At 46.3% G+C, this 20,366-nt stretch overlaps 1 protein-coding gene across 1 annotated transcript in view; it reads left to right on the forward strand.

Annotated features, from left to right (window-relative positions):
• Positions 1 to 16,223: 16,223 nt before the first annotated feature.
• Positions 16,224 to 20,366, forward strand: part of deptor (DEP domain containing MTOR-interacting protein) — a gene marked incomplete at its 3' end in the record, with an annotated part of 78,290 nt that continues 74,147 nt past the window's right edge. Inside the window, 2 exon segments of the mRNA XM_084335961.1 lie at positions 16,224 to 16,607; positions 16,741 to 16,857. Coding sequence (XP_084192087.1) covers positions 16,594 to 16,607; positions 16,741 to 16,857 — 131 coding nt within the window. The 5' untranslated portion in view covers positions 16,224 to 16,593.

Raw genomic sequence — 20,366 nt, forward strand, 5'->3', positions numbered from 1 at the left:
ACCGGATCTCCTCTCTGGTAAACAAGAACACCCTGAAGACTCTGGCAGGAGCACTCATTCAGGGGTACTACGACTATGCTTGCACCTCATGGTACCAAAGCACCTCAAAGGCGCTAAAAACTAAATTACAAACATCTCAAAACAAACTGGTCAGACTACTGCTTGACCTTACTCCTAGAACCCACCTCACCCCTGCCCACTTTGACAACCTAGGATGGCTTAGAGTAGACGACAGAGTACAACAACTTGCAATGGGCCTGGTCTACAAGATACACTACACGACCAAGGTACCCATGTACATGTCAAAATACTTCCCAAAGGTCAGTGAATACCACGATCACAACACCAGAGGGAGCTCCACAAATCATGTTAAACCCAGATTCGGCTCAAATAAGGGACTAAACACGTTTCGCAATTATGCCACATCAATGTGGAACGCCCTACCCAAAGCTGTAAAGGAATGTGGATCACTACCCACTTTCAAAACCTCTCTCAAGGGACACCTACGGGAGACTGCAATTCAACACTGGCCCCTGTAAATATCCTAACCCAACCCCCTCCAATGTACAGTCATTTACCTAGTATGGTTTTGTCAATAGTTCAATGTACAATTGTGTTTGTTTGTACAGTGTCTCCTCCCCCCCCCCCCCCCCTCAATGTACAGTGTTACTTGTTTATACAGTGTGCCCCCCGGCCCCCCCCCCCCCAACCACCTCCAATGTAAATTACCCAGTATGGTTGTCAATATCCCAATGTACCCAACCCCCCCCACCCAACCTCCTCCAATCAGTGGCGTCGTTAGCCCTGGGCTTCCGGGGCTTTAGCCCCGGATGTTTTTCTCCTAGCCCCGGATCTAAAAAAAAAAAAAAAAAAATGGTTTACTTTTTTTTTTTTTTTTTTTTTTTTTACTTTTTTTTTTTTTTTTATGTCAGCATTCCCATTGTCTGTGCTGAATGTTTGTTAGTGTTTGGTATTTTTTGTTGGTTTTTAGTACTTTTAAACATTTTTAGTAAGTAGTTTTCATTTGATCCTATAATTCTTTCATTCACCGATTTGTGGACTTTTTTTTTAGTGTCCTGAAAGGCGCCTTATAAATCAAATGCATTATTATTATTATTATTATTATCATCCAGGAGGGAAAAGACACTTTGGATAGTAGGGACTGCATCTCTGCGTGTCCTGACCAGGAAACACTTTGCAACTGTGATCTCATCTGGCAATAGTTGGATATTGTAATGTGTGGCGAGGGGTTGCAGCAATTCCACTGAGAGAAACTGGTCTGAGGCTGGATAACATGCCTGTATGCCTCTCATAAATTGTTATCCAACTCATGAGAACCTGCTCTCAAGCTCTTGCAGCATTCTGTCGACGACTGGATAGAACAGTCTCTGTCTCAGCTGATCTCCTGAGCTGAGGTCTGAGCTTGTGCCACAAGATGACTCAACTACATACTCGTCCATCCTTTTCTGCTTCCTCCTTTGGCTGGTAGTATGTTCCTCAATCCAAAGGCCATTACATATGGCCTTTGTCCTGTCATACATGTCCACTGCCATCTCTGATGTGCGATAACCTTTGAGTGTGTCCTGCACTGTGCTTTTAAATAGTACAGATATTGAAGATGTGCACTTTAACGCAGCAGCACCTGGAGCCATCCATACCCATGTCCAGTGTCCTATAATAAGCTTTAATCGAACCTCGGATAGTCCGGTTGGTTTGGGGTGGTGTGAAAGCTCATTCACTCTTGCAAGTGAACCCTGCTGCGGTTCATTTGAGATGTGAATGCAAAGCGGACCAAAGGCAGGAAAAGACCCAAAAATCGAATATTTTTTTAATGAGAAGACTGAAACATATGTATATAATGAAACACACAATAGTTTTTTTTCGATTGCCTAAGCATGATTTTGAAAACGGGGCCCGGTGTTTCAAAACACACAATTAGCACAACCACACACACAATTATCAGAACACCTCAGATCCTTTGCTAAATTAAACACTTGTCAAAACCATACACTAATTTTGTTACCATATGAAACACACGTTACATAATGACTTAATTCTGTTTGAACCAGTTACACACACTGCTGTGCTTAACCTAAAACACATTTAGCAATTCTACTTCTCAGTGATTAGAGTACTGTAAGTGAAGTACGCAGATAATGTGCAAATATACAATAAATTCACCAAACACTACACAAGACCAATGCTGTAGACTGATGAAAATATAATTTATTTATCTACATATACCCAAATCAATGATGCAGACTGATGAAAAAAATAACATTTTCTCTCCATATAACCAAATCAGTCAACATTTCAACATGGAGAATCACAACAATACATGTCCCAGTTTTCATGCTACTATGTGCATAACACTGTAAGCTCAGCAAATATCAGACAAACATAAAATACTGTATCCAGTACAGGTTAAAATTACAGTAACACAATTTTTTTTTTGAAAAAATGTAAACAGAAAATACTAGACATTATCTCTTTGCCTAGCTGGATCTGGCAAGATAATTTTTTGTTGTGATTCTCCATGTTGACTGATTTGGGAAAATGGGAGAAAATGTATATTTGCATCAGTCTGCATCATTGGTTGTTTTGTGTAGTGTTTGGTGAATGTATTGTATATTTTCACGTTCTCTGTGTACAGTACTTCACTCTCCTTCCATTTTGGTTGAAGACAGGTGAACTCACCTGCTGCATTTTTATAGTGCTTAAACCTGATTGTGTATCTACAATTAACTGTGTTTTTATTTTGTTATTGGTGTATATGTGTATGTATGTACAGTATATGTATATATATTATATGTATATATATATGTGTATATATGTATATTTGTACTCCTGTTGGGGCTTCTTGGACCAGATCAATGTTTTATCTGGCTAAATAAATAAATAAATAAGAAACTGATGATTTGGTCCTGTTAACTTTGAATTTTCTAGGGACTGCCCATATCCCTCTCATGGACCTGGACCTCACTTTGAGAACCTCTAATGATTCTAGTTATTCAGTATTCATCTCTAATTAATCTAAAATTGCGTATTTCTGTGCCCCCCGGGCTGAAGCCCCCAATGTTTTCTAACCCTAAAAACGCCCCTGCCTCCAATGTACAGTTTCTACGTCAAATGTATATACTCCCTTTTCTTGACTCCTTCTGTATCACAAACAGTACTGTATTTGCAAATTTGGTATGTCATAAATGTATAGATGTAGCAGTACTGACTATCTGTATGTCATGTATGTCATATATGTCTATATGAATTGAAAATGGGGGACCCTGATGGAAACAAGACAAACGTCTTTCTCAGGTCTGCATCCCCTTAACAATTGTATGTATTGAGCCGTACTGTATTGTACCCATTCTGCAATCTGTTAAATAAAGTTTTCATTCATTCATTCATTCATTCAGAATGTGCGCTCAAAGCAGCAGCGTTACAGGCTGCTCTACAGCTCCGCCCTGTGGGCGTGCTGGGCCGGTGCCTGTATGGTATATGTACCTGTCTCACGTCCTGGAGAAGGTGTGGTATGTTTACTTGTATTTTGCAATACACGGCATTGAGACACAACTCGACTCGACTCATTCATTGTATACAGCTACACTTGCAAACATGGTGTCAGAAGTTTCACTAGGACCCAAAGAGGATCTATATATGGCCCGTCGCTGAAACAGCTGTTTGCAATAACAGTGGACATTTATGTGTTTTGGTGAGAGTTTTGGTGGCGACAATGGCATCCAGCATCCCGCCTCCGGAGCCAATGAAGATGACGGGGGACATTCACGGCAACTGGGTGATCTTTCAAGCGGAGTTCGAGGACTATCTGCTCGCGACCGGGCTCAGCGAGAAAGCAAAGCCAGTACAGGCGGCGGCACTCTTGTGAATATGGAGCTATTAAAGATGAACTCATAAGGGACAGGCTTGCCCTAGGGATAACTGATGAGGACGCTAGACGTCGCTTATTAAGAGAAAAGGACCTTAAATTGGATGAGGCCATCATTATTTGCCGGGCAGCTGTCATGGACAGTAGGTTAAAAACCATGTCTCTGGGCAGCTCCGGGCCTGGGGACAGCGTTAACACCACACAAGGGCAGCGATATGGACGGAGGCCTGCCAGCAGGCCATCCGAGGCCAACACATCTGCACAGCCACAGAACATGAGACACTGGTGAGTGCAATTACTGTGGCACACGGCACAAACTGTGACCAGTGCCCCGCCTTTGGTAAATCACGCCGTTCATGTGGCACGGCTAACCATTTTGCAAAAGTATGCATGAAAAGAGGCCAGCAGGCACGCCAGTTAAATGCTGTGGATGACCCATGGCCAGGGGAACTGGAGGACAGCGACCGGGAGGAGAGAGACGTGTACACAGCAGAGAGCGTGGGGGCTGTGAACACTCAAGTTTGTCAACCTACCACTGCAAAGAGGCCTCCACAAAGGTGCCAGCTCGACTCGGGAGCCACATGCAATGTGATGAGCATCAAGGACAAGACAAGACTGGCACCTAGAACACCCCTTCAGAAGAACTTCATCAAACTGAAACTTTACAACAGTGAGTGAGTGGATGAGCTCGTTGGGGGACCGTGTACAGCACAGAATGCATCATTAGGGGTAAGACGCACAGACTGGACTTTGAAGTCGTACATACTGGTCAGAGGCCCTTGCTTTCGGGGGAGACATGTGAGAGGCTTGGTCTGATACGCTTCACCATTACTGAGGAGCTGAATAAAGTGGAGCACTGCAGAAAGGTGTCACTGACCAAAGAGTGTCTCGTCAGCACCTACCATGTGTTCACCAGCCCTGTTGAGTCTCTGCCCGGTGATATTCACTTTGAGCTGGACAGCACGGTGGCGCCTGTGCAGTGTTCTCCCAGGAACGTTCCAGTGGCCCTGAAGGCAGCTGTTAAAGCACAGCTGGATGAATATGAAGAGGATGGGCACTTGACCACAGTCACTCGACCCACGGACTGGATTAGCAATCTAGTCATAGTAAAAAAAGCCAGACAAATTGAGACTATGTATAGACCCAAAGCCCCTCAACCAAGCTCTGAAACGGTCCCATTACCTGATGCCCACTTTGGATGACGTGCTGTATAAGCTGCCAAAGGCACGTATATTGACGCTGGTGGATGCACAGGATGCATTTTTACAGTGCCGTTTGGATGAAGAGAGCAGCCTGATGACAACGTTCTGGACACCGTGGGGTAGGAAATGTTGGCTGAAACTCCCTTTCGGTGTGTCAGTGGCTCCAGAGCTGTACCAAAGAAAGCAGCATGAGCTGCTGGCTGGCTTGACAGGGATTGAGCCCATAGCCGATGATATCCTCATAGTTGGCTGTGGGGACACAGAGGATGAGGCCAACTACGACCATGACACGAACCTCATCGCTCTGATGGACAGATGCAGAGAGGTAAAGCTGAGACTGGGCCTGAAAAAGCTGCAGTTTCGAATGAAGGAGGTCCGCTTCCACGGCCACATACTGTCCGCAGAGGGCCTCAAGGTTGACCCTGACAAGGTCAGGGCGGTTCTGGACATGCCAAACCCCACAGACGCAAAAGGGGTCCAGCGATGTGTCGGGTTTGTGAACTCTCTGTCGAGATTCATGCCACGCTTGTCAGCGGTATGTGAGCCTCTGAGGAGACTGCTCGACAAAGATGTGATGTGGCACTGGCTGCCCAAACATGAGGCCGCCATGAAGGAAATCAAGGCTCTGAACACGGCTGTGCCAGTACTAAGGTACTATGACGTCCACAAACCGGTCACCGTACATACAGAGCGACTCCAGTCAGACGGGTCTGGGCTGCTGCTTGCTTCAGGGGGGACAGCCTGTCGCGTTCGCCTCTCGTGCATTGACCCAAACGGAGCAAAATTATGCACAGATTGAAAAGGAGTGCCTAAGTATCGTATTTGCCTGTCAACGCTTCCACTACTACCTATATGGGAGGGGTGATGTGACTGCAGAGACCGACCACCGCCCGTTGGTGTCCATCTTCACTAAACCTCTCCTCAGTGCGCCAAAGCGCCTTCAGAGCATGCTCCTCACACTTCAGAACTACTGCCTGGCAGTGGTATACAAGCCAGGCCCTGAAATGTACATAAGTGACACGCTCAGCAGAGCCACCACCCCACCACAGAGAACAGATACACTGTACAGACGGGAAATGGTGTGTGACACGGCCGCCATTCAGCAGGCGAACGTCAGCAGCCAACGTCTGGCACAGATTCGAACACACACTGAGGAGGATGTGTGTCTGCAAACACTCAAGTCAGTCGTGCTGGAGGGATGGCCAGAACACAAAGAGGAGATCCCTTTAGCCATCAGGGACTACTGGGCCATCAGAGAGGAGATAAGTGCACAGGATGGCGTGCTCTACAGGAGTCTGCGCATCATAATTCCGAAAGCTATGCGTCCGGAAATGCTGAGACGGATCCACTACAACCACGTCGGGCCGAGGCGTGCTGCAGACAGGCTCGTGATACACTGTACTGGCCCAGTATGCAAGGGGAAGTCAAAGATTACGTACAGCAGTGCTCCGTGTGCAATGAGTATGCACACGAACAACAGAAAGAGACTATGATGTCACAAGTCAAGTCAAGAGTTTTATTTGTCACGGCATACAAGTATACAATGAAATGCGGGTGGTCTTGCCCGCAACTATGTGCAATACAGTAGTAACAACATATAATAGAATCCAATAAAACAACATTGTGCAATAAACAAGTAACATAGTAGGGCATATCGGTATTTGTACATAGTTATTTACATATTTTATACAATCTCAGGTTATGCTATACTATTTTTAAGTGACATTTCGTTAGTGGCCATAAGTGTTGGCGTGTGCAGCATGAGTGTGTGCTTGCTCATGTTAAAGTGGCTGCTAGTGTGTGAGCGTGTACAGTGTGTGTGTCGTGTGTGTGCTCATGTGTGCTTGTGTGTGTAGAGTTCAGTGTTCAAGACTCTGATGGCCTGGGGGAAGAAGCTGAGCCGAAGCCTCTCTGTCCTAGTAGCTGGGGTTCGCAGGCGTCTGCCTGACCTCAGCAGCATGAACAGGCTGTTGTTGAGGTGGTGTGGGTCTTTCATTATTCTGCAGGCTCTGGATTTGCACCTCTTGTTGTATAGAACCTGCAGGGGTGGTAGTGCAATACCCGTGGTACGCTCAGCTGAGTGCACCACTCTCTGTAGGGCCTTTTTGTCCTGTGCCGTGCTGTTTCCATACCAGGCAATGATGTTTCCAGTCAAGATGCTCTCTACAGCTCCGGAGTAGAAGGACTGGAGTATCTTCCCAGATACTCGGAACTTCCTTAACTGTCTCAGGTGGTAGAGGCGCTGCTTCGCCTTTTTTATGACTGAGTCTATGTGTGTTGACCATGTCAGATCTTCTGAGATGTGGACCCCCAGGTACTTAAAGCTGCTCACCCTGTCCACGGTAGCCCCGTTTATCCTCAGTGGTGTGTGTCTCCTGCTGTCCTCTCCTATAATCCATGATCAGCTCCTTGGTTTTACCAATGTTCAGGAGCAGGCTGTTGTCCTGGCACCAACATTCCAGTACCTCAACCTCCTCCCGGTAGGCCTTCTCATCGTTGTCCGAGATCAGCCCCACCACCACTGTGTCGTCCGCAAACTTCACTATGGAGTTGGAGCTGAACATGGCCAAACAGTCGTGTGTGTATAGTGAGTACAGCAGGGGGCTCAGAACACAGCCCTGGGGGGACCCGATGCTCAGGGTGATGGTGTTGGAGGTCTGACCCCCCACCCTGACCGCCTGGGGCCTTTCGGAAAGTCCAGTATCCAGGCGCTCAGAGCGGAGCTCAGACCCAGCTCGATCAGCTTGTCCACCAGTCTGGTGGGGACTATGGTGTTGAACGCTGAGCTGTAGTCAATGAACAACAGTCTCACATAGCCCCCCTTCTGGCGGTCAAGGTGAGAGGGTGCTGTGCAGTACTTGGGAGGCCGCATCGTCAGTGGACCTGTTTGGCCTGTATGCAAATTGCATGGGGTCCATATCACTGGGGAGGGAGGCACAAATGTGATCCTTGACCAGCCTCTCGAAACATTTCATGGCCACAGAGGTGAGTGCCACCGGTCTGTAGTGATTGAGACATGTTGGGGAGGGTTTCTTTGGTACACACCCGCTCCCAACACGGCCCTGACAGCTATGCAGCACAGAACTTCCTTCTCGTGGTGGACCACTACTGACTTCTGGGAGGTTGACTTGCTCCCTGACCTGTCAGCGGACACCACGATCCGACGATGCAAGGCACAGTTTGCTCGCTACGGGGTCCCAGACAGGGCCATTTGTGATGGTGGGGGCCAGTTTGCCGGTGGAGAGTTCCGGGCGTTTGCGAGGGAGTGGGGCTTTGAGCACGTTATGTCCTCACCGAGGCACCCGAAGGCTAATGGCAAAGCAGAGTCGGCAGTAAACATTGTGAAGAGCCTGTGCAGAAAGGCAGACCGTGCCAGAGGACCCCTGGAAGGCCATTTTACATTGGAGAAACACACCCACTGAGGGTATGCGGTGCAGCCCTGCACAGCGACTTATGTCGCGGAGACTGAGAACCCTTCTCCCTGTGGCTGACCAGCTACTGGTACCTCAGGTCGCCACAGGGGTCCCGGACAAGCTGAGAGTGAAACATCAAGCAGCAAAGCTGATGTATGACCGATCGGCTAAGGATCTGCCGGAGCTGAATGTCGGCCGGCCCATACGGATGAAGCCACTCCCGGGTGACAGGACGGGCCGATGGAGGAGAGGCGTGTGCCTGCAGCAGTTGGGACTCTGGTCCTATCTGGTCGACGTGGAGGGGACTACGTATCGCCGCAACAGGGTTGATCTCCGACCAGCAGAAGTGGCCCCTCCCCAGCCGTCAGTTCACCCAGAATTGGCCCCAGAGCAGCCTGCGAGTGGGGGAAGCGCCAAAGAGGTCATCAGAGCTCCTGAGGAGTCTCCAAAATCATCAGCCCCGAGGTCGACGCCGTCTTCCCCGCAGACTGGTAACACACCAGGCCGTGAGTTAGAGGCCCGGGCCTTCTCCCGGAGCAGGAGGCCGATACGGCCTCCGGACAGACTTAACCTCTAGGTCACACACTAACTGAGACTGTCTCCCACGCACGCGCGCACACACACACACACACACACACACACACACACACACACACACACACACACACACACACACACACACACACACACAGACAGACACAGACACACACACACACACACACACACACCTACACACCTACACACACACACACACACAGTCACGCTCGCACCCCAGCACACATGGATTGTGCACATGCGCATGGACTGTAAGGTAAAAGGGAAATGGGGAATGTGGGAAAATTGTGATTCTGTTGTTCTGTGTTGTTCTGTTGTTCTGTTCTGTGTTCTGTGCAGACAAGTAAATCTTCAAACTAGTTGAAAACAACCGAATAATCAAGAGCAGTAAAAACAACAGGCTACACGCAAGATTACACAAGTGTGTACTGACCAAGCACAACTATCTTGGAACATTCTAAAGTTCTAAATAATTATTAAACAATTCCAAGACGAGTCATTTGACTGGGTAGGGAGATCCCCTTTCATTGGTCTATGGTTAAGCCCCGCCCATTTTTTTTTTTTTATGTATACAAATATATATTTTTTTTATATAACAAGACAAACCATAATACATTAATAATAATAATAATAATAATAATAATAATAATAATAATAATAATAATAATAATAATAATAATAATAATAATAATAATAATAATAATAATAATAATAATAATAATAATAATAATAATAATAATAATAATAATAATAATAATTTAAAGAATAATTTAAGGAATAAATTAATAAAATAAGACAAGACAAATTCAATTAAATAAATTATAATAAAATATATTAACAACATATCTGTTGGTGACAACACGGGTTGTTATGGTCACGTCATTCACTAAGGGGTCACGTGGTGTTGTAGTAGGAGTAAAAGTCAGCTGTTCACCGGCGGGTTTCCGGTATTGAAATGATGACACGGTGAACGAGAATTTTTTTTTTACAACTTACCTGAGTGAAAATGCCGTGAACACACCACCATGTTTGACTTTTGTTTAACTCTGTGTGTTAATAAATAAATACAAAATACAAATACAATACCACTTCCGGGTCTCGCGAGGGAGCGGGTCCAGGTCTGCGATTTCGCTTGACATGTTTGCGCATGCGCGCTGCCGCAGGTAGCATTCTCCTTGTTTTCATTTCCCGCTGTTGTTGGGTTTTATAACAGCAGCGGGTAGATGTTTTGTCATCGCGCGGTTAAATTCGAGGGATCTTATTGACGCAGTATAATATAAATGGGAGGAAAGAAGAAGAAATCGGCGGCCGCTGTCGCCGCTGCTTCCGTGGCCCCCGGTAACGGCAGGCGGTGCACCGGCGGCGGAGCCTCCATCAGGGAAGAAGCCGAGTAAACCGGCGAAAGAGAACAAACCCAAAGGTGATGATGACGACGACACATGTTTTTATACATGGCAGTGTGCGAAACATACCATGGTCTTCGGGGGAGCTCACAATTTTATTTTGGGGGGGGGGGGAGCTCAGATTAACCCCTCTGATCCAACACTAAAATTCACACACAACAGTCCTATTTAAACATAAACACATGGATGAACCAATACCGGACAACAAGTCCACGACCACATCGAGTCTAACATTATTATAGTAGGCAAATGCAACATTATCGCCACCCACCGGATGGTGAAGATCTGCCCAATTCTCAAAATCTGCATGTCACAGAAGTGGTCCTCGCAGCAGGCTTCTTCGCCTTCTTTGTAAAACCAAAATTGGTTAGAAGGCTTACTTCTTTGATATTTCGTTTAACTTTTGACATTATCCTGAATACCTGTATTTTCTTTTTTTTAAACGGCGGGTGAAGTTTGATTTGTGCCTGCAGGCTGCAGCGCCGCCACGCTCCGAATGGTAAACGCAAGAATAGCATGCATGTTGCCATCTATTACGAGTAGGGTATATCTGGTGCCGCAACCCCATAGATTTATGCTATTGTCTATTACGGTGAATTAGTGCGCAAATCATTAATCATACATCAAAATAGCCTAATTTTATTATTATACACGATGATGACGATACAGAAAATTACAGAAAAATTAGAAATGCATGGCAAAAATAGCATTTATTGTCAGTATTTTAGAGACCCCCCAAAAATTCACAAATCATGTTTTCAGGGGGGCCTGATGTCTCATATAGGGGAGCCATGGCTCCCCCAGCTCCCCCATGGTTCGGACCCTGCATGGTACCCTCTGAAAGTGGGCAGTTGAACCAGACACACAAAAAATTCAGCTATTCCATTCTACTCTGTTTTTCTGTTATATTCCATCCAACTACCCTGCTAGAAAAAAACAGCAAAAGCTGGTCACCAGGCACGCCTAACTACACAGGCACGCCTAAAAGGGGCTGACTGTAAAAACAGTACGCCAGGCGGCGTGAATACTTTGGGCAACCAACATGTCCTTCCGCATTGCTGTGATTGGCCAGCGTTGGCCAGCGCTCTCCTTCGTGAATACCAGCGCTCTACGCCAGAAAAGTCACGTGAAACACTGCAGACCACTGATTGGTCAGAAGAGAGATGCGTCACTCGTTGGAGGCTCTCCACAAAAACAGAAAGCCGCCATCTTTAATGTCTCGCATAGGATTTCATTTGCAGCAGGAACAAGTGCAATAAACAAAAAAGGATAGTCACTGTGTATTCTGCCTCATTTATTGAACCGACATCAACACAATTTGCCACCGAGCGGAGAGTTTAGTCTCACATAAAGATCGCTGACTTGTTAAGCTTGTTGTTAGGTTAGGTGCTAATGTTGTGCTAGCGTTTTAGCATGGCTATCGTACATAGCGTGATCAATATAACTCGCTATTGATTGTTTGTACTAGTAACTAATGGTTAATGCTAGTAGAATAGACACAAGGTGAGGTAATCACCATCCATTTTAAACCGGTTATTACCTAATGCTAACGTTAGCAGATAGACGCGAGACTGGTGCCGATACAGCTTGTTAGCCTAATGCTAAGGTTAACGTTAGCAGATAGACACAAGAGCCTAGGTAACGTTAAAGCAATGAGAGGTAGCGTTAGCAGAATAGACACAACGAGTCTCGTTAATGTTATTATTGATTGATTGATTGATTGAAAACTGTGTTTTACTCTGGCTTGCGCCTAGCTCGCGGACATAGCTATGCTGGAGTTCTCAGCTGTACACCAGCGCTTGTTAGCCTAATGCTAATGCTAACTAATGCTAATGTTAACGTTAGCAGATAGACACGAGAGCCTAGGTAACGTTAAAGCAATGAGAGGTAGTGTTAGCAGAATAGACACAACGAGAGTCGCGTTAATGTTATTATTGATTGATTGATTGATTGAAAACTGTGTTTTACTCTGGCTTGCGCCTAGCTCGCGGACATAGCTATGCTGGAGCTCTCAGCTGTACACCAGCGGCCCCCGTCTCAATGCGCATGCGCGTGTTACCGGCGTAGGGGGAAAACGGCTGTTGGCTGGCCGATCGCTGGCCAATCACAGCAATGCGGAAGGACATGTTGGTTGCCCAAAGTATTCACGCACCCCGGCGGCCCACGGGGGAGGGGAGGGTGTTTGGTATGCCGTGCACAATGTCATAATCTCGTGGGGCCACGAACCTCGCGGAATCGGGGTCGACCGACTCCGCCAGTGAACTGACTCCGCCACGAACCCTGACCCTGCCAATTTATTAATCCTGCGGGTCGGGGTTGCATCGCAGTCACGAAAGGGGCTACAAAACACCAAACCCAGGCAGGTGTTTTCTCTCCATGCCTTGCCTTCCTCAATGAGAAGATTATGAAGATATATGGTTATAGTTAATTACATATAAACTAAGAAAAAATATATTGCAAGTTTTCTGAAATGTATGTTTATATATGCAAATGAGGCACTTCCCCATTAAATATGTGCACATTTATGGATGCAATAAGGCAAAATGATGTAAAATAAACAACTAAATGTGTTATTGACGTTTTATTGTCACTAGTTTCATAGAAGACATGTTTAGGAAGCAAAATATAACAAAATCTCAAAATCAACAAAAAAAGTATATTTGACTATTCACCTGCAGTGTCTCGCCTTATAGATACACAAATGTTCTAGAATGTTCTATTATGACATCACACTGTGACATCAAAACGTATTATTATTATTGACAATTTGTTTACACAAAAAATGTAAACATTCATAACAAACTGTAGCCTAACCTATATACACTCGTTGTCATAAATGTGGAAATAAATACCAAGCATCTTTCAAATAAATCACTTTAGTTAAAAGTTATTTCTGTGTTCTCTTCAGAGTCGTCAAGTTATTTCTGTGTTCTCTCTTCAGAGTTCAAGTTGAAGTTATGAGTCAGTTCCCTGGGCTGCCTTTAATACACAAATGTCTTATGACATCATACTGTGACATCACAAATGTTCTAGAATGTTCTATTATGACCATACCTGTCAACCCTCCCGGTTTTCCCGGGATTCTCCCGTATTTCAACCTTCTCTCCCGCCGTCCTCCCGGTAAAATATTTTGCGTATTTTCAGTTTTTTTTATTTATACAAAATGGCTGCAATTCCCCTCCATGACAACAGGTGGCATCAGTGTAGATTAGAACTTTAGGAAGTCAGACCGGACGAGAGTTGCCTACAACTTCTTCTCCTTCTTCTTTTGATTTTTATTGGTGGTTGGGGCAAAGTGAGGTTGTTCCCGGAGAGCTCACTCTCGGCCATGGTTTCTCAGTGTATGGTGCTCTCCCTCCACGTGCGAGTAGGGTGAGACAACACCATTCTAGTCCAAATAATACCCTACTTTATACTATATTATTGTCATTCGTTTAATGTAAAGTCAGTCTTACATTGGCACTGCTTTAACGTTGCATTTACCCATAATCCATTGCTGTATTAGACCCATGTGCCAGTATAACTTTTGTAAAGTGATGAAGCGCAAATGTAAAGTTAATCAATACACAATGAAACAATATCTTTATCTATATCACATGTCAAAACTACTTTAATAGAACAAGATTTCCGTTTTTCATTTCTACTCATTCATCCAAAACAAGACAGCAATTCTACTTCTGCATGCACCGGGAGAATTGAGCTCATAGCACAGATGTGGAGTTGATAGAATGGACATTGCTGTTCTTAGGAAATGTTGCACATGGTGGAAATAATGGAAATGAACATTTCTAACATTAACATTTAGTGTATGTTTAAAGTTGATACATTGAGGCATGGTAGAATTTCACTTTATATTACAGCAGTATCCGTTTTTAACATTACAATTAGTGTCTGACACTATAGAAGACACATGTTAAAAGTCAAAGTCAAAGTCAAAGTAAATTTTTCCAAAATACAATACAATCATCAAAGAACACACATAGGCTAAATACAAAACACAGAATAAGAATACTAACACAGAACACACCTAAACAGACAACACTTGTAATAAGGACACTAATTGCCACATTAGAACGTTATTGATTTGAACCAGCATGTTCAGAGTTGAGTGCATTGTCTGCAGGTGACCGCTGGATGGCGGTATGACACAGCTGTCAACTCTCTGCCTGGGACATTCTCTCTCCCAGGCATGAGTTGATCTTGGAGCGTTACAGTATCTCCCCCCGAACGGGGGGCTTCCAGACCCCCGAAAATATCGTCCGGACACGGGCGACGCAGGAGGCGGGGACCCCGGAAAAAAACCAGGGCGAGGACCCGGAGAACTGGGGCCGGGAGTCCGAGGAAAGAACCCAGGAGGGGCATAGCAGCCAGGGGGGTGGAAAACGGACGCAGAAGCCCGGAGAGGGGGGGCGGGGACGGGAACAGAGGCCCGACGAGGGGGGGTGGGGAAGGGAACAGAGGCTCGGGGGGGGAGGCGGGGAGAGAAACAGGGGCCCGGAGAGTGGGGGTGGAGAGAGAAACAGGGGCCCGGAGAAGGGGGGGGGGGGAGAGAAACAGGATCCGGGAGCCTGGAGCCAGGAACCGAGGGTAAGGACCCCGGAGCAGGATCCCGGACGGGAGACCCTCCAGCCGCCGGACTAGGGACCGGATCCGGAGAGCCGGAACGGAGGTGCGGCGGCGACGACCCCCGGAGCAGGATCCAACGCAGCCCACGTCGAAGACCACGGCGAAGACCACGGCAAAGACCACGGCGAGGACCAGGACGCCGACCACGATGCAGAGCTGGACCAGACGGGGAGCCGGGAGCCGGCACAGCAGCCAGACCAGGTGTAGAGGCCGGGCAGGGCGTGGAGACCGGACCTGCCACATACCCCTGGAATCAGCCTGTTCAAACTGAAGCTGCACCTTATCCCTGTACCGCCCCTTTGCCTCAGTCACTGTTCTCCATAGGTTGTAGCGCGCCGTACATAATAATACTATAACACTGCACATCTGATTAGCATTATTACTCAGTAGTACTCATTTATATACCGCATGTATATATTCCCTCCCCTCCGTATGTATATTTCTCTCCCACCCACCCACCCCCTCCTAATGTACAGTCCCCTCCCCATCATATGTATATACTCTGTCAGGATCTAGGGGTAACAGTACTGTATATTTGAATACCGTTTATGTCACAAATGTATCAGTACTAAATACCTATATGTCCCTATGCCATAAATGTCATGTATGTTGTGTATGTCATAAATGTCTATATGAATTGAAAATGGGGGACCCTGATGGAAACAAGACAAACGTCTTTCTCAGGTCTGCATCCCCTTAACAATTGTGTGTATTGAGCCGTACTGTATTGTACCCATTCTGCAATCTGTTAAATAAAGTTTTCATTCATTCATATATACTCCAGTTTAATCTCTTGTTAATATACAAAACTAAAATGTACAAAATGCTAAAATGAACTTTACTAATACATTTGCACTCTAGTTAGATGCCAAAGTATTGTCGTTAATCTAATCTCATCTAAAAAAAAAAATAAAAAAAAGAAACACCAGATACATTCATCAGTGCAGCCGCCGCCGTGTCGGCCGACGACGAATCGAACTAACCGACGCTTTCCTCTGGCCCCGCCTCCCCAGTCAACTCCCCTCTGACGTCAGCAGCCCCGCCCCACCCCGCGCAGCGGGGAAACAAACAGTGTGGATGACGTCGCCAGCCCCGCCCCACCCCGTGCAGCAGCAGTGTGTGAGTGAAAGACGACGCGGCGACAGAAGCAGAAGAGCGGCTCCGTGTCGCTCAGCGCCGGTGTCTAGATAGTATTACTGGAAGGTGTCTAGTATTTGGGAAGGCGCACGCACGCACGCACACGCGCACGCACGCACGCGTGCAGACATCGACTTTATCTGCAGAATTTCACGGTCGACATTTTTTCCTCCACGCGATTTCAATGGGAATTCACCGGATTATTCACGGTTGGTTGATGGAGTGTAGAAGATAACCGCCTCCCTGCCTGGAGGTCGTGGATCCTGTTGTTATTATTATTATTATTATTATTATTATACCCTTTTTCTGGGGGGGGGGGGGGGCACACAACAACAAGGACTAATTTATTCTGATCAACTCTTCTTCACACACCCATGGTGCTTGTAAGGTAAGCGACTGGAAGAACACGTTGTACTCGTGTTCGTGCATATTTACTTTATTGCGACGACGTGTACACGTGTCGTGAATAATTGATCCGGCTATATATAATATGTTTCATTATTATTATGATCGATCATCAGTGGCGGCGGAGACATGATGATGATGATGATGATGGACGGGCTCGGCAGCACGATGCAGAAGAAGGCTTCGGAGCTGGAGCGCATGGCCGAGGTGCTGGTGACCGGAGAGCAGCTGAGGTGGGAGTTATTATTATTATTATTATTATTATTATTATTATTATTATTATTATGGCCGGCGGGGTCCCGAGGCGCTCTTGGTCGCTGTCTATCCGGATTTGTGTTCCTGTGGGGGAATGAACACGACCGGGACACGGGACTCTGAGATCCACAGGTCATGTTCATTCCCCCACAGGAACACACATCCGGATAGATTTGGATCATCATGTGCATGATATGTTCCCAATGTAAAGCCTCTATACACACCATTCTCCACACCTCTCTATATTACTATTCACTGACAGCTCCCTATAGTCGCTATAAAAGTAGCGCATTGATGGCATGATCGAACAAGTCAACGAACAAGCTAATGCACTAGTAGTAGGCATTTCTATTTTTCGGAAGCAAAATGAAAGGTATGATGCATTTCCGACTTGGGAATCATCATCAAACGCCCTTTTTTAACACGAATGCGCCAGTTCTTCTTATCTGTCACTTCTACGGAATGCGCCCCCCCCCCCCCCCCCGGAGCCCCCCCCCCCCCCCCGTGCTGCAGCGTGTTGTGCGCAGCGACACAATGGCGCTCGTTCATACTATATGTGCGAAGCCCTTCCCATTCAAGCCGCCACCGCCGAGCCCACGGGCTGCTACAAGTTAACAACGCACAGCACTAGCCAGCTGTCAGTGTGTGTGGGTTGCATAACATTGCAGTGGTTTTGTAGTCGGGTCACTTCCTGTGTTGCTGTGTGTGTCAAAGGTCAGGCCTTCTTTCTTGAACTTATGTTACTGCCTTTTAGTTGTTTTTCAGTATGCATTGGTTCCCGACTTGAACGGAAATGGTTCCTCCTGATTGTTGCTAGTGCTTTGCTTCATCCTCGTTAGGCGTCACAGATAATGGACCCCCCAACCCTGGCAGAGTTAGTGTCACGCTCTAGTCAACACAGGGAATGGAGGACCCCCCCGGGCCCCAACCCTGGCAGAGTTATTGTCATGCTCTAGTCAACACAGGGAATGGAGGACCCCCCAACCCTGGCAGAGTTGGTGTCATGCTCTAGTCAACACAGGGAATGGAGGACCCCCCCAACCCTGGCAGAGTTGGTGTCATGCTCTAGTCAACACAGGGAATGGAGGACCCCCCCAACCCTGGCAGAGTTGGTGTTATGCTCTAGTCAACACAGGGAATGGAGGACCCCCCCAACCCTGGCAGAGTTAGTGTCATGCTCTAGTCAACACAGGGAATGGAGGACCCCCCCAACCCTGGCAGAGTTAGTGTCATGCTCTAGTCAACACAGGGAATGGAGGACCCCCCCAACCCTGGCAGAGTTAGTGTCATGCTCTAGTCAACACAGGGAATGGAGGACCCCCCCAACCCTGGCAGAGTTAGTGTCATGCTCTAGTCAACACAGGGAATGGAGGACCCCCCCAACCCTGGTAGAGTTAGTGTCATGCTCTAGTCAACACAGGGAATGGAGGACCCCCCCAACCCTGGTAGAGTTGAATGTTACATTTAGCTGTGTGTGCCAGCGGCTGACGAGCTGAATATCATAGCTTGCTATTTGAAGCAGTATAGTACATGCTGTAACTTTGTCCCATACAGACAGAGTCATAAAAGGCACCATAGAACCATCATTGAGGAAGAGAGATAGACATGAGGTGTGTGTGTGTAATAGACAGAGACTGTGTGAGTGTGTGTGTGTCTGTGCAAGAGACAGAGACTGTGTGTCAAGTCAGGTCAAGAGTTTTATTTGTCACGGCATACAAGCATACAGTGAAATGCGGGGGGGTCATGCCCGCAGCGATGTGCAATAACACAAGTAATAAGACAGTAATGAGAATAGGACATTTGTGCAATAATACAATGTGCAATGTGTGTGTGTGTAAGCGACAGAGAGAGTGTGTGTGTGTGTGTAAGAGACAGAGACTGTGTGTGTGTGTGTGTAAGAGACAGAGACTGTGTGTGTGTGTGTGTGTGTGTGTGTGTGTGTGTGTGTGTGTGTGTGTGTGTGTGTGTGTGTGTGTGTGTGTGTGTGTGTGTGTAAGAGACAGACTGGGAGTGTGTGTAAGAGACAGACTGTGTGTGTGTGTGTAAGAGACAGACTGTGTGTGTGTGTGTGTGTGTGTGTAAGAGACAGACTGTGTGTGTGTGTGTGTGTGTGTGTGTGTGTGTGTGTGTGTGTGTGTGTGTGTGTGTAAGAGACAGACTGTGTGTGTGTGTAATAGGGCTGGACGGTATGGTCTAAAATTTATATCACGGTATAATTTGAAGCATAGACGATAACGGTATATATCACGGTATATTAACTTATCTTAAAATGTCTATATAAATGCTTCTGAAGGGGTAAACCACTGGTATGGCAGCTATTGCTGTACTCTTGTATTACTAGGACATATTTCACATAGTACAAAGGTATTTTAAGAACATTTATTGTACAAAACTGCAATAGAAAAGTGCAAAACCTTTTCTCAAGTTACTTCCATCTCTGAAAAACACTTCTTTCATGAAATACAATCAAATCAAGCGGCACAAAGTGAAAATAAAAACTACAGCAGGGCAGGAGGTTTCTTTCCCTCAAACAACTCAAACACAATACAACTCCAACATAACTTAACTTTAGTGTACATGTTTGACAACGGAGAGAGAGAGAGAGAGAGAGAGCGAGAGAGCGTGATGTAATAGGTTTGAGTTTGAGGTTTGAGCTTCCTAAGATGCCGTAGGTGATGATGTCACAACAGGATGTCATTGTCAACACACAGAGCTGGAAACGAGAGCAGCCCGATGGATAAAGCGATATAAAGGAATGAATACCCAAATAAATGCGAAGTTATCTTTGAACCTCTGTTTTCAAGCCTCGTCAATATACCCCCCCCCCCATTTCCTCACGAATGGAACTAGTGCCACGGAGTCACGTTAGAATATTAGCTTAGTGGCTAACGTGAGTTAGCTTAGTGGCTAACGTTAGCCCGTTGCTGCGCTAAATCAAGTCTCCTCTCAGCCTCCTTAGCCAAATTGAAATGCCAAAACTATATGGCAAGGTCCGTGAACAAGTGGAGAAAAACTCAGTACAATTAAACACTATGCAACGACCACCGCAAACGCCGAGTGAATCGTCAAGTAACGTCATTGCTACTGCTGTGACTAGCTGCTCATACCGGTCACAAGGTATAGTCAAAATCCATACCGTAGCACAAATTCATACCGTTTATACCGTATACCGTTAATACCGTCCACCCCTAGTGTGTAAGATACAGATACTGTGTGTGTGTGTGTGTGTGTAACTACTTGCAGAGGATAATCACACTAAGCACTGTGGGTGTGCCATATGTGCATGTTTTAATGGAGCGTACTGTGTGTGTGGGTGTGCACTTCAGTGTCAGTGACCCCGGCATGTATGTATTTGGCCAGACAGATGACACACACACACACACACACACACACACACACACACACACACACACACACACACACACACACACACACACACACACACACACACACACACACACAGAAACACACACACAAATTACACACA

Source organism: Notolepis coatsorum (assembly GCF_963971535.1).
Source record: "Notolepis coatsorum genome assembly, chromosome: 19".
NCBI classification, from domain to species: domain Eukaryota; kingdom Metazoa; phylum Chordata; class Actinopteri; order Aulopiformes; family Paralepididae; genus Notolepis; species Notolepis coatsorum.